We start from the raw sequence: 14829 nt of genomic DNA on the forward strand, positions 1-14829 counted from the left end.
AAAAGCACATTTTGATTATTAGTCCTTAAGTGGGTGGTTTGAATAACGGAATCCAATTGCCCCGAGGTCTGGGTGTAAGTGGTACGCAAACCTGATTTATTGTTTTATTCTATTTTATCGTATATTTATTTATTTATTTATTTATTTTATTTATTTATTCCTCTTAACCGCGCCGTAGTCTATAAAACTTGTTCATGACTTCAGTGTCAGATTTGGCAGTCGTAGTATAGTTAACAACTGGGTCATAAAATCAGTCAGCAATGTTATTTCATAATTGGATGAAAGCTTGGAAGGCTCGCCTTTTGGCGCATTTCCCCTTTCATTTCTAAGCACACTTGCTGAGATTCTGTTCATCTGTTGCCCTTTCCAGTGAATTTCATCGTCTCTCTCCGTCATCATTTCGCAGCTAACCCTGTTCCCTTTGTGGTTGCCCCATATTACTAAGTCCACCATATTACTAACTCCCACCACTTTGTTTCCTTACCATTCTCCGTATGCTCTGCATTTGTCCGTTTGTAGAACAACATCACTCCGCTTCATATCGCTTCCAAATGGGGACGTATTGAAATGGTTCGACTGTTGATAGCCGCGGGAGCTCTAGTAGACTGTCGCACGCGAGATGGCCTTACTCCGCTGCATTGTGCTGCACGATCTGGACATGCTGAGCTTGCCTCGCTGTTGATCGATGCTGGGGCTAATCCTTCAGCCAAAACTAGGGTAAGTAGTTGTTTTCAGATTCACTTGAGGTAAGTTGAAAGCTTTCGTTCACCGTCAAAGTATTTTTTATCTCAGGTGGTTATGCTGCAGGTTGGCCTGTTAGCTGAGCATGACGTTCTTCTTGCAGGCCACTCGTCACCAATCAAGGCGGCGTCATCCGGGTACCATCTCACCCAGCCGTTCTCTGATGAGGTTTTCTTTATCGGTGACGAAACGTCTACGGGCCAGTTGCCAAGCTCGACAGACAGACCAACCACCAAACATTGCACCCATGGTTTCCTGCCACTGTGATGACGCAGCTTGGAAGTGTCCGGCGGTTTTGTATATACCAACAGTCCTTGATTCTGGAGTCGCCAACGATGAATATGCTGAAAAGTCTGCATGCTTAAAGCAGGAATAGAAACAGCCGCTAGCAGTAGTTTTAAATTTTGATGAATATGATAAACCCGAGCACACCCAATATACAGACGGACCAATCACCTATTAGTCTTATAAGCAGTAACCGATGGTAGTCTGTTTTGAGCTAGAGAAAATAGATTGTTAGGATGAAGCGTTCTGAGAGGCGTTTATACACCTCAGATGTTAGACAAGCGCTCACATCCGGGTCAAGGCAGGATTGTCACCAGGATAGCTTTCCTGTGGAGGTGACGCACCAGTTGGAGTCGTACTCACTAGTACTGTTTGTTTAAAGCATACTCGCTCCGTTCTTTTCAGGGCCTTCACCGATCAAGTTTTTTGAAAACATGGTCTGAATAAGCAAAAAAAGTTACCTGGAAGAGCTGGCATTTCGTGTGATTAATTAGCTTGTCTCTCGTTGAGAAAGCGTCGGATGAACAGCCCCACCACAGGATCCGTTTGTTTGGATACGGTGTACAGTAAGGCAGCTTCTCTTGACTGTCTTTCATCGGACTCGTTGTTACCACTTTTGTTATTACTCTGCTCTAATATCTTTTAAGCTTTGGCAGAATAAGCAAAAGTATAACTATCTCGCTACGTGAAACAGAGCCGTGCTTCAATCAGTTGAAAAAACGCTTGCCCGGCAATAAATCTACCGTTTGCCTTCAAACTTTTCTAAAAAGAGCCATGCTTCATTATGTCATAATTTGATACCTTTATATTAGTGGACGGATGTAAATCTTCCGGGGTCTACTCAGCTGATGGCCTACCAATTGCATTTTATGTCCGTCTATGGCCACGAACTAGGTCGCTGTTGTGTGAAGTCGCAGTAGTATGGGTGCGCTGAAGTAACAACACGATTGGAAACAATGATGGCAGCTAACTAGTTTCAACAAGCCTGAAGAACATGCAGGTGTTCTAGACAGGTGTGTACATCCATTCTGTTCCATTATTCTTTATATCACAATTTCCAACTCGTGGATGCGTGTATATCGGCGGAGAACAACCAACCCGCAGATGTCACATTCAATCTTTATCTCTACTTGGAACGTTATCTCTTGATCAAAATATTATAGTAAGATAAAATAAATGACAACCAAAACAGTTCCACACAACAGTTCAAAATGTTCATTTCTTGCCTGAAGATGATTAGGAGAAAATTGATGGGAAATTCTAGTGGATAATCAACTTGTTTACCAAAAGGTTCCTAATTTATCCAAACCTTATTCGGTGTGACACCCAAGTGTATGAAACTGCCTCATATACGGAGGGACAATGAAATTGACTGGTGTTTTCTAGTACTTTGTCCAAGTGCCGAAGGCCGTGTTTACCGGCAGATGGCTCGTCAGAACGGTGCTCTAACAACAGGATGTCACTGCACTAGATGACTTCTCCCAGTTGATAGGGATGAAAAAGTTCAGTTGTGCCACATGTATGCCTAGGTAACATATACTCTGTGGACAGCTTGATGAATTACGGTTGAAACAACCAGTCACTACATGTATATTCCACAATCCTGCCTTCATTTTTGCACCCTGTGTTAACATGTTGGGCTTTTTCTTTGTCTTCTGTGGTTAGCAGTGGGGTGATAGCTTAAGAAAGGATCTCTGGGAAGCATGACACGATCCACATGATTCATTCACTAACCTTGTCGATAGATTCATTTTCAAAAATCACCAGCGATGTCGATCCAACCCTTCGTTTCTGCCCAGAAACCTATTACCGATGGTGCTTAGTTCCTCGATAGTTTTCACTTGCATGGAAATTGACCACATGGATGCCGTTCAATACATATTGCACACTGATCTCTTGTGGCTAGGCTGAATTGTGCAGCGAACGGGCAGCAAGGGGCTTCAGAGTCACCAGAACGACAGTGCTTACATTCAGTCCGACGCTTTCGGCTATTTCTCCTGGCAACGAAACATACTTTGACCGAATACAATTCTGTTGTGTTCGTGCGTATAATTTTCTAAGCCGTCTAAAATAGTCCCCTTCTAATGGAGCCTGTAGAAAGCAGTATGAAGTGGGTCATGTCAGAGGGATTGTCCTACTACGGAGCGAAAGATACTAGCCTGACGCTTGCAGATGCCATGCAAATCCCTACAGTCGCATTAGACAAGGAGCCGTCACAAGGTCGCCAAACAGAGAACTACTCTGTTGAAATATTGCTAGCTCGGGTGAGTTTATTGGTTGTTGATCAGGTGGCTGTTGCTCTGTTCTCCGAGCTTGGCAATCGGCTTGCATTTTTGGAGTTCTCTCGCTCTTAGTGGCTGGGATATGTTTGTTGATCGCCTCTTCGGTGGAGGACCATGCTTCCATAAATTCGCGTTCGTTTTTTGTTCTTGCATGAGCCAATATGCAGACGCCGCTCCAGTCGAACTCGTGTCCTTCCTGATCTTTGTGTGCAGAGATGAGGGAGAACTGACCGTACCTCTTAGTGGCGAGCTTGCAAGCCAATTGCCAAGCTCGGCGAACAGATCAACAGCCACGTGATCAACAACCAAGAGAACTACTCTACAGAGTTTTATCCCTCGGTTAAGTTCACCAAATGTAGTGCTCCTTCACCGATCCATCCCGTATGATGACCCTTTGGTGATAATATTCTCTGTTGAACGTCCACGCTGTTCGGTCGGGAGAGGGGCACCTTATTTGGTCGATCATAGTAACGAGGTCTTCGGTCCTACCTATTTAGTTCAGCTAGTTCCCGATGTACATGGGCGTGGTCGGTATTCAACTGACTGCTATTCTATACTATGGCGTCGAATCTTTCTGAGGTTGTATTAATCCGAACCGAATGTCAGCTGATGTGCGATATAGACAATACCTACTGGGACCGAAATTTGCCGACTTTTGACTGGCCCTTTTGACTTAACAATACATGGTCCCTGTACTTCTCATACACCACGAAAGTTTGCTAGACAATTTCCATCACTAGCAGCACTTCCTAACCAGACATGAACATTCGCCTCGATATGAAATAATTAAATAACTACTGGACTTTTTGTGACATTGCTAGTCTTTATGTGTGGTGTTGTGGATGTCATTCATTCTTATTGGATACTCTCTTCTGTCTTAAGTTAATTGCCTACTCACTTGTCTAGCGAATTTCATGATTTCACGAAACCGGGTGCTCGGTTTAGATAAGTTAGTTTCCTTGTTATTCATAGCTGACATCCTATAATTTCGAAAGAACTGAGAGTAACGCAAGTTCCTTCTAGATTCGCTTGGATTTTACACATATTTGTTCTTCCATGGAACGTACGCTTGACCGACGTTCTCTTTCTTCCCTCCCTTGCTTCATACTTCCTCGTAGAATGGCCTTACCCCATTGCATATGGGCGCGCAAGGCAATAATGAAGAGGTGGCCCATGTCCTCATCTTGCGTGGGGCAAGTGTCGAAGACAAGACTGGGGTAAATATAGTTTCTTTCATTTGTTCATCGACTTGCTTTACTCTAGGTTATTCCATGAGGAAAACAGGTTCCATCCGTGTTACCGTAGTGTCACTAGTTTCGTACGCTTTATATACCTCAACATTATTCTTAGCGAAACATTACTCGTAAGTTCGCTGAAAATTTTTCGAAAGCAGACTGTGTTATTCGTGTCTACGAAAACTCGACGTTCTATGGTGTGCTGTGGTTAACGCTTCCAGTGAAATTATGCACAGGTTAGTCACGATCACGACAACCACGCAGGTTGCAGCCACGGGGGAATATGAGGAACAATTTAGCGAATTAGTCCCTCGACCAATTCCTGATAGCCTGATCAAGCCCGACTAAAATCTATCATACTTAAGCCTGTCGGTTGCTTTAACCTTGATGACCATTGTCCCATCGGAAGATGAAGCATATTCTGATTGTCACATTTGATTTATGTTTTAGGATCTTTTGACTCCACTTCATGTGGCTTCCCACTGCGGCAATCGTGAGGTAGCCCGTATCCTACTGGAAAACCGCTGTGACGCGAATGCTCGAGCACTGGTAAGTACTTTTTTTTGCCGGGCTGCCTGCTTCGTGTTCAGTGTTATTATTTGATCCACTGATTGGTGCGAATTCTGGGCGTTCTTTGTTCGTACTTACGCCACTTATTTTGTTAAACTCATACTTCTGTGTAACGCTCTGCTTTATGAAATGTCGAAAAATGACCCTTGTCTTGGAGTGGTGTTTTTATGCAGTTCCTTCCGTTTATCGATAATTTTCCCGTTGTTCATTGGATAACGGTGTGAAAAGTCCCTGTTACCTTCCCAGACTGCATCAATACTATCGAATCCAAATCAAGACTAACACGAATCCCAACGCTGAAAATGACGCTGAGGTTGAAATCCAACAGATTGGAACAAACTTTGTTTTTTTTTGTTAGCGAAATACACTCATGTGCAAACAGATTTGGTTTTTGCGACAGACTCCCCTGGAACCAAGCTGAATCTCTTTTTTATGATGTTTTTAAGCAGCTTAATGTACTGCACCAGGCCGCTCCGTGTTTCATTTGGTACGATATTAGAGGCATCGTGATACATGTATGGACGTAATACACCGCTCGTATGGTTGCTGAGAATTCTTCGACAGTTTGAACGAGCAATACAGCTGGGTTCCAGGTGAGTCTCTCGCAAAACCAATTTTGTCTGCAAATGAGTGTATTTCACTAATTTCGTGCAATTGGGTTTCAAGCAGAGCATAAAGTTGACGGAAACTCGAGGACTTTGCCTACCTGGTGAGCCTCAAGAAGGGCAAAACCGGTCGTGGGCCGTCCAGAAATTTTCAGCAACCATATGAACACTGTATTACGTCTATATATATATATATATATATATATATATATATATATATCGCGATATCCCGGACATCATACCAACTGAAACATGAGGCGGCCTGGTGCAGCACATTCAGTTGCTTGGAAAAATCGTAAACGAGAGATTCAGCTGGGCTCTAGGTGAGTCTCGCAAAAACCAAATTTGTCTTTGGTTGTTTTACAGCATAACTCACAACGAACTCACTGCTCACAGTTTCGAGATGTCTTGCTCGAGTAAACGAGAGTCGATAAATTATGATTTCGAAATGCACCGGATTGTTGGGGTTTCACTTTCGGAAAACGACCAAGTTCGTTTTCGCAGTAACAAGGACAGCAAAAGCCATAAGGTTTTCCGTCATCCTTGACTTGACTGCGACCAATACCTCTGGATTTACTGTAGAAGGTCGATTTTTTCGTCGATTTGAACCAAGCACTATTTTTTCATTGTGCATTTATTCTTCCTTCGCGCAGTGGAAGCACACAGACTTAAGTTTAAAGAATTCTTTTGGCAGTGTACGTATATGTGAGCTCGCCTCAGAGCCAACGTTTTGCGCGTGAGGCTATTAAACTTTGGCACGCGAACCTGTGTGAATGAGCCGTTTGCGAGTTACAACGTCTAAGTTCGTAGGGTACATGTGATCTGTGCAAACTGCACTTCGATTAGATTTATCTCAATGTTTGAAGGGTGATGTATAGTCAACGTGAGCACACTGAGCGCTTTTTTTTCACATAGCTGATGAAAGTTCTACCTGGCGTTTTGTGTGCATATGTAATTTTGAATAAATTGGTTCAACGAGCAAGCAGTTGAAAGCAAATCGACTATGAAGAACTTGGCAACATTCGATCACAGCGCAGTGCATTTTGTCCTGGTTTGTGACGGTTAGGCTTTCGAGCTCGAATTCAGTATTCTTAGCAACTCCCATTGGGCAATCTTTACCCAATATGTTTTGATCTTCTGCTCACCCTTTGGTATGATTCACTGCACTTCTCGGTAGCGGGTGGGTTTTGGCTAGAAGTGCGACAATGTTTGATCTGTAACGTTTCGTACGATTCGGCTTGTTAATGAAAGCAAGTCAGTGCAGCTGAGATTCGCTTGAGGTTCATGGCGGTCGCTCAGTTTGGCCGTACTTATATGTTGTTAGGCATCAACTTGCGATACTTGTTATGAACTTATCTTGTTACCCGATCGTCCACGAAACCGGTGGGAGCCCACAGTAATCCTTGATTGGAAAATTCAAGACTCCTTATCTCACAGTGACGTCGAGAGCTTGGTGTGGTCGTCATGTATTGGTGCTTTCAAAATTGTAGCATAACGGCCTCTTCATAATAACTTTCTTTGCTGTTCCAACTATGATCCACATTTACTAACGATCCAAACACACTGCAAGGTTGATGTTAGGGGGCGGTTTATTTAAATCGAGATTTCTTCCTGCAAGTTAAGTCTATTTGCCGTAAGGCCGAGAGGCGCCGTACAGCCGTTTCATTCTTGGTAATGTTGTGAACTATAAATAGCTCAGGTGCGCTGCGTGGTCAATGGTCTGTTCGCCAAGCTTAGCAGTTGTCACCAATCCGGGTGACACCGTCTTGGCCACGGGCGATTGATCAACGGCCCGATTGGGGTTGCTGCTGGAATATTACTCAGGTGGTCGCGGGTTCGAATCTCCATGGATGTTCGTGGGTTACGCACTGCTAATAATCTCATTAAAGATCGGCTTCATAGGATCAACCTTCGAATGAAGAAACCACACTATCTACAAACTGAATTCGGCTAAGGAAATTTTGGAAAGCTTTCATTCGGTTGATTATTTGGATGTGAGGTAGACAAGTCGGAAATCCATACAAAACGACCGGTTAACCGAGCATGTTTGAACTCTGGAAATTGTCTTTCTAAGCAAAACTCATTTAAACCAATCTGGCATCCATTTGGCTCTGTTTTTTAATTCCCGATTTTTGTGTATCGTTCTTCGTAGAATGGCTTTACTCCGTTGCATATTGCCTGTAAGAAACAGAAGATTCGTGTGGTTGAACTACTTCTTCGATATGGAGCTCAAATCGACATGATTACGGAGGTAAGCAACCGCTAATGTGTGAGTTTTAGTTCACAGCACTTACAACCCTCTTGCTGTTACAACGAAATTATTCTGGTGGTTCCACACCAGAGCTGGAAGGCAGGCTCAAGTTTCACTCATCAGATCCCAATTAACAGAGCGTATCCTTGTCCGTACCCGGATCCGAACTCTGGACATCTGACATTTGATGCGAGCATGTTACCATTAATCCATTAGATCACATTGAACTTGAATTATCACATCTGAACAGGCGATTGTTTTTACGCCTGAGCAATGTGATTGGTTTCCCCGACGCCTCAAACGACGACCAATTAAATGTCCTGACTGTTTAGATCGATTGAGCTTCCTGTCAGGAGGTCCCATTCAGGCAGCGCCACGGACTCTTTAAAGCTGCTGGATATTTTTAAATTATTTCAGGTGATTTTTGAAATTATACAAATCCCTCATCTACCTACAAAAGTTTCTATGTCGTCTAATGGCAATGTGCATCTGTTCAGCTTCTTTGTCTTTATTCCTGCTAGGTTTTTTCTATCGCCATTCCTGCGTTGCCCTGCCCCCTGACCTCCATTGTTTCTGTCAGCTGCCGTAGCTTTGGTTTATAGGACGATATGGCAAAGTGTTGCGTTGCAACGCGATTGCGTACATCCCGATTCTGGACAGCTATATGCATTGCGGTGTTGCTTACTTGTCCACTTTCAGGGTTTTGTTGTGTGTATCGGGATCACCCACTTCACCATTGTTTGCGCTGTCAAACTAAGGGTACCTCCACCAATCATTATGGATACTAATATCCTCCTAGCGTGATCTGCAGCCACCTTTAATCGATCCCTAATTGTTATCTTTGTTCTATAGTACGTGCATTCACCTATCCATCTCTGTCTCCTCGATAGTCCGGCCTGTCCCCACTGCACGTAGCTGCCTTCATTGGTAGTCCAGAAATCGTTCAGCTTCTGCTGCAGAATGGCACCTATGTGGATCAAGCTACGATGCGGAGTGAAACTGCGCTCCATCTTGCCGCGCGAAATCGTCAAGTCGAAGTGGCTCGCGCCCTCATCTTTCACGGTGCAACTGTGGATGCCAAGGCGAAAGTGAGGAGTTGTGTTCATTGCTTCACCAGCACACTTGCATACCTTTCAGCCTTCTGTACTTGAATTCGCCGTCCTACATCGAAGTATATAGTTAATCGTTTCCGTGCATAAATGTATGCATTCTGAAATAAGCAGAAATAGTGGCTGCCATCAAGTAACAACTCCTAATAGTAGCAACTCGACCGTGAATCTCGGTCAGTAGGTTGCGTCTAGACTACCTCGAAGCGATCCTGAGAAAGACATCCTCCATGTAACGTAGTACGATCGCGACAGGGGCTCAAAATACCCTTCAAGGTTGGAACAGGTTTACATACTTGTCCGATCAGAATCATGTAGATATTCGGAAACCTACCACAGATTTTACTATATCACTCTGGAGCCTACAGGGAACACGGAGTGTCTTCCTATTTACTTACGACCGACATAAACGTCTTAGCGATAGACATTCGTTCTCACTTTCAGTTTCCGCACAAGTGTTGCTGCATGTCATAGATGCATCGACGTCCCCAAAGTTATTCTTGTTGACGTACCTAAGTAGACGATTTTTAAAATGAGCTTCCAGGGTTTGTTTTGATTCTGTAGGTTTCGCTCTAGGAAATTTCTACGACCATGTTCGTCATTTTCTGATCCTCGCAGGATGATCAAACTCCACTGCATATGGCTGTGCTTACTGGACATGTAGAGATGGTCGTCCTACTCTTATCAGCCGGTGCTAACCCCAATTTGACAACCCGCGATGCCTATACAGCCATGCACATTGCCGCGAAGGAGGGTCATCAAGAGGTCATTCGTCTACTGTTGGATTCTCATGCGGATCCAGTAGCACGCACCAAAGTAAGCTAGAATCCTGCTAGTGTTTTCACTAAGCTTCCTATTTCTTTTCTCTTCAACAACTGTCAACTTTGTGATCTATGCGACCTTTTGCCCTGGTTCCCATTGCAGAAAGGTTTCATTCCGCTTCACTTGGTGCTTACTGGCATGTAGAGATGGTCGTCCTACTCTTATCAGCCGGTGCTAACCCCAATTTGACAACCCGCGATGCCTATACAGCCATGCACATTGCCGCGAAGGAGGGTCATCAAGAGGTCATTCGTCTACTGTTGGATTCTCATGCGGATCCAGTAGCACGCACCAAAGTAAGCTAGAATCCTGCTAGTGTTTTCACTAAGCTTCCTATTTCTTTTCTCTTCAACAACTGTCAACTTTGTGATCTATGCGACCTTTTGCCCTGGTTCCCATTGCAGAAAGGTTTCATTCCGCTTCACTTGGCCGCCAAACGTGGACGTGTCAAAGCCGCACGTCAGCTGCTTCAAATTCAACCGAAGAGTGTGAACACGGCTGGTCAGAATAATCTTACACCACTACATTTGGCCGCGCACTACAACCACCTTCGTCTTGTCGAACTTTTGTTGGACAGTGGTGCGGAAGCAGATTGCCGTGTGCGTTCATTCATCTTATCTCGCGTGTTTTAAATGGCCTGTGTTCTTTTCGTCCACACTTGCTCACTATTTGTTTTTCCCAAACTAGGCCGGGAACGGTTACACCCCACTCCATATCGCCGCGAAGCAAAACCATTTGGATATTGCTACACTTTTGTTGGCTCACGAGGCTGAACAGTCACAAAGTGGGAATGCGGAGTCACGTGGTGGTTTCACTCCATTACATTTGGCAGCTCAAGAAGGGCATACTGATATGGTTTCTCTTCTCCTACAGCACGGGGCAGACCCGAACCATCAGTCTAAAGTAAGTCCAATTCTAAGCCTCGAGTCACCATCACAGTTGTTCGTTCCAATACGTGCTTTCAATTCTCATCTCGTTTATCCTACCTTCAGAACGGACTCACTCCCTTACATCTGGCAGCGCAAGAGAATCACGTCCCAATAGCGCGCGTTTTACTATCCACAGGTGCCGATGTTTCACTGGTCACTCGTGCCGGATACAGCTCATTACACACGGCCTGCCATTTCGGACAACTTGAAATGGTCCGTTTTCTCTTGGAGGTCACGCATGCTACCGATATCAACCTTCCCACTCAAATGGGTTTCACTCCGCTACATTTGGCTACACAACAAGGGCATTCTCAAATCGTATCGTTACTTTTGGAAATGGGAGCTGATGGTAACTTACGTAATCAGGTGAGCCGTACCGTTATATCTTATTACAGTATGCCGGAGTCTTTTACCGGTGATCGGCCTCTGAACTCCGAATTTTTGGCCTGTTTATAGTCAACCGGTGCGAGAATATAAACTAATTTTTGGGCTTGAGTAGATTTAGGGGCTTCTATCTCAGGGTTTCAGATTGTGCAACTTAAATACCGCGCGAATTCTCCTTTCATCCATTTGTTCGGTGTTCCATTTGCCCATCCACCATTTGCTTCACTATATTGTGGAGGAAACGGAAGCAGGGAATTTGAAATGGAGTGATTTTTCCCCGTCACAGCCATACCGTTTTTCCCCTCCCTCCTCCACACTAAGTGGGCAGAAACGGAGACAGCGATCAGCTATATTTCCTGCGTCTCCAACTTAATGCCTAAAGGTTTGGTAGCTCTTTTTACGAAGAATTAGTCGCACCAGCGTTTGGTTCGATGCGTCATGGGATTTCTGAAGGAATTCTACGTGTCTTGAGCGGTGGTTAGGGAATTTGCTTTGACAGACGATATAGACCTTTTGATTATTCCAAGCTCCAACATTCTTCACGCACTTGATCTATTTACTTAGTATTACGTGATCAAAGGACAGGCAGTTGGCTAAATTTTGGAATCCGTTGTTTACGCCCCTTCATATTGCACCATGCAAACTGTTTTTCGTAGCTTGATTTACTTGTTCGACGACGATTTAGTGCGTGTTGTAGGTGGGGTTTGCAACCAACGACAACGACTAAAAGTTGTCGGGTTAGTGCAAGCTGGGACCGTAGACGCAAAACCTCATCAATACTAAAGAAAAGTCTGTTTACTGTCTCGAGATGCGATACAACCGCCAAGGTTTTGTAAATTTCCGGACTGCACCACAAGTTGCATGCTCTTTGCACGAATGTGAGAGCTCATTCTTACCGTTCATCTTCTGTAGATACTCAGAAAATCGCGTTTCCATGAATATCGTCGGCAGCAGTACAACAGTTATAGATACTTTTTTACTTGCCCCACGATAATGAGGAATGATTACCATGGTAAGAAGTTGAATGAAAGAGAAGGGGTTGCAGCCTGGCGAAAAAAGACCCATGTCCTCAGGAAAAAATCGATATGTCTGAATCGAAATGTCTGAAGATCGGGTTGGAGTAAGATGTCGTCGGCGGGGTCGAAGCATTATCCCTTGCGTACCCTAGCTGACACAGGTCCAGTACACAATACCAGACTGATTATAGCAACCCAGCCTGGTTAGAAAGTAAGAACATGCTCACCAATCTGGTTAGTTGCTGGTCACATCGAAGCACGTTCCCAGCGAAGTGAATGCACTGACGACGTCCCTTCCAATGGTGGCGAAACATTTGCAGGTTGATTGCCAAACTTGGCGAACAAACCAACTGCCCCCCCCCCTTATCAGCAGATTATTATCGCACCAGAACTACCACTATTTCGGCACACTTCAGAATCGGGAATCGGTGCGGTCTTGCTGCGTCCGTTATTAGGCTGTTTGTCAGTTACCTCAATCGCGTTAGCGAGGAAAATTACAACCAACTTAGAGGGGAAGCGTTGGCTGTTATCTTCATGCTGAAGAAGTTCCACGGAATGCTGTAGTGACGACATGTTTTCTTCTACACGAACCATAAATCTATCATTCCCATGAGTGGGTCTCCAAGAGTGTCGCTCCGTCTATGCTACTAATCGCCATCTACGCTGCATTACCATGACTCTTAGTTTCGATTTTTGCATAGCGTACAAACCGACGCCATCTGTGTTGCCATGTTGATCTACTGTCGCGCCTAAAATCCCAATGAACTGTCGACAAGAATGATGGTGACACATTAATCGCATCAGTTTCCACCGACGTCGTAGCCTGACAACTCCTGGAATCCGCTCTATATCTTCCTAGCCCGGCTTAAGTAATTGCTAAGGCAACTAGGCATGACTTTTCTTGAGGAACATTATTGGATATTAGTAAAGGGTGGATGCAAACTGCTGTCTTCGCAAAGTTTAAAAGCTCTGAGTGGTTGTCTCATGTTGGGTGACCGTGTTATCGTCGCTCTAATTTATGCCCATGGACTCTCCATTTGGGTGAACGTTAGTGAAAATGTTTGTAGCTGCGGACAGTGTGCAATGATGGCCTAACTTCTATTGAAATTTCAGTCGCTTTCTTTTCTTTAACTCGGAAATGCATTGGGTTTCGTCAGTCCAGTGGGATCTTATGTGCTACCGTTCGTTATCGGTGTTCTATCAAGTTGTGAGAAGTGTCTTCTGGTTAGCTGAGCTTCAACCGCCCAAACGATCTTCATCCTTATCAGACTGTGATTTGCAGTCCCTGACCTCCTGATGAAGGATAACAGAGCTCGGTTTACAGATCATGAATTCGCTCAGTTTGCCGCTTCTTGAGGATAGCAATATTCACCTAGCCCTTCCTACTATGCGCAACCCATCGATCAAGTTGAACGCTTTTTGGCATTTAAGTTGGGTTTAATGAGGCCAGAAAGTAGAAGAACTATCCATCAAAATGTGTGAGCGAAACCCGGTAACTCGATGTCCAATCAACAATCTCCAGGAGAAATGTTTCCCGTGAAACGGGTGCGCTTTTCCTCAGAAACACTGCTGCCCATAAAATTTTATTCTAGGAGAGACCGCGAAACGGAGAGATGCCGTTACAATATCACATTTCTTCAATCAAAACACCCTCATTTATGTAAGAAATCTCCGGAGTCGGGTAGAATATACACCTGGAGTAGTCCCATATCCTATCACCCTTGCTTGTGCTTTGAGTGAAGGCTAAATTGAACAAACACAGATGTAAGCGTCCGTTCCCCACCAAGCCCTACATCATCCCAGTACGACATTTCCCATGTCCCAGGTCACCAACCAAGGGGCTCGTTATCAATCCCAGCTTTAAATCGTACGATGAGTGCCTGAACTTTTCTGCCAGAATTTTTTACGCGGAAAAATGTGCAGTGTCCTTATGTTGCGTTGCTGTTTGACGTAATAATGGTTATTCCTACAAAGTGTGAATTCCATCCCGTAATTGCTCTTTTGGTTTTTGTACTATATTGCGTGTGTTTGAAGTAAATCTAGCAATGGGCCAGAAATAAGACATTTCTTCCTTAGTGTGGCTGTGTAACCGTTCTGTACATGTTACATCTATAAGAAAACTGGGATGTTCTTAAGACGCGATCAAAAGGAAGTGTTTCTAAGTATGACTACTCCTGTTTGGAGCGATCCAACAGCCGTTTACTTGCGGCTGGAATCTCTGTTTCTTTTGTCACAAATCCGTTCGAGGATGGCCAGCCGGCTGATGTCTCTTCGACCTTTAGGATCGTTACAATTGCGACACTCCGTTGGTTGACTCACCTTGGAGCATTGTCTGTTATACGATTTTGGGGTGGTCTTTGTTCACAAAAATGCCTGAGTCAGAAGTTGCGGCCACCTTGGTCCGCGTGACCGGTTGCGCATCGTTTGCCTCCCGGTGAGAATTTGATTTATGACTTTCTAATAGTGATTAGTACATTTTCTATTAGTTGTCTTTGTGGCACGTACTGCGCTTCAAGGTGGTGCTTCATTCAAGGTGGTACAACCCCGCACCTACCATTTGTCCTTATTATACTGTTCAGGGTTATTTTCCCCTATCTAACTTC

General features: G+C 44.4%; 2 protein-coding genes across 2 annotated transcripts in view; one reads left to right on the forward strand and one right to left on the reverse strand.

Moving 5' to 3' along the window:
• The window catches only part of T265_15306 (hypothetical protein), a gene marked incomplete at both ends in the record, with an annotated part of 91388 nt that overhangs the window by 6080 nt on the left and 70479 nt on the right, over positions 1-14829 (forward strand). Inside the window, 9 exons of the mRNA XM_009177492.1 lie at positions 520-717; positions 4427-4525; positions 4994-5092; positions 7871-7969; positions 8860-9057; positions 9694-9891; positions 10302-10496; positions 10585-10800; positions 10890-11192. Coding sequence (XP_009175756.1) covers positions 520-717; positions 4427-4525; positions 4994-5092; positions 7871-7969; positions 8860-9057; positions 9694-9891; positions 10302-10496; positions 10585-10800; positions 10890-11192 — 1605 coding nt within the window. The remainder of the gene's footprint in view (positions 1-519; positions 718-4426; positions 4526-4993; positions 5093-7870; positions 7970-8859; positions 9058-9693; positions 9892-10301; positions 10497-10584; positions 10801-10889; positions 11193-14829) is intronic.
• T265_15305 (hypothetical protein) lies at positions 871-3546 on the reverse strand (the record flags this gene model as incomplete). Its single annotated transcript, XM_009177493.1, has 2 exons — positions 871-1094; positions 3267-3546. Coding segments are annotated over 2 exons (504 nt in total), but the record flags the coding sequence as incomplete, so codon positions are not given.

Source organism: Opisthorchis viverrini, assembly GCF_000715545.1.
Source record: "Opisthorchis viverrini unplaced genomic scaffold opera_v5_427, whole genome shotgun sequence".
Classification (NCBI taxonomy): Eukaryota; Metazoa; Platyhelminthes; class Trematoda; order Opisthorchiida; family Opisthorchiidae; genus Opisthorchis; species Opisthorchis viverrini.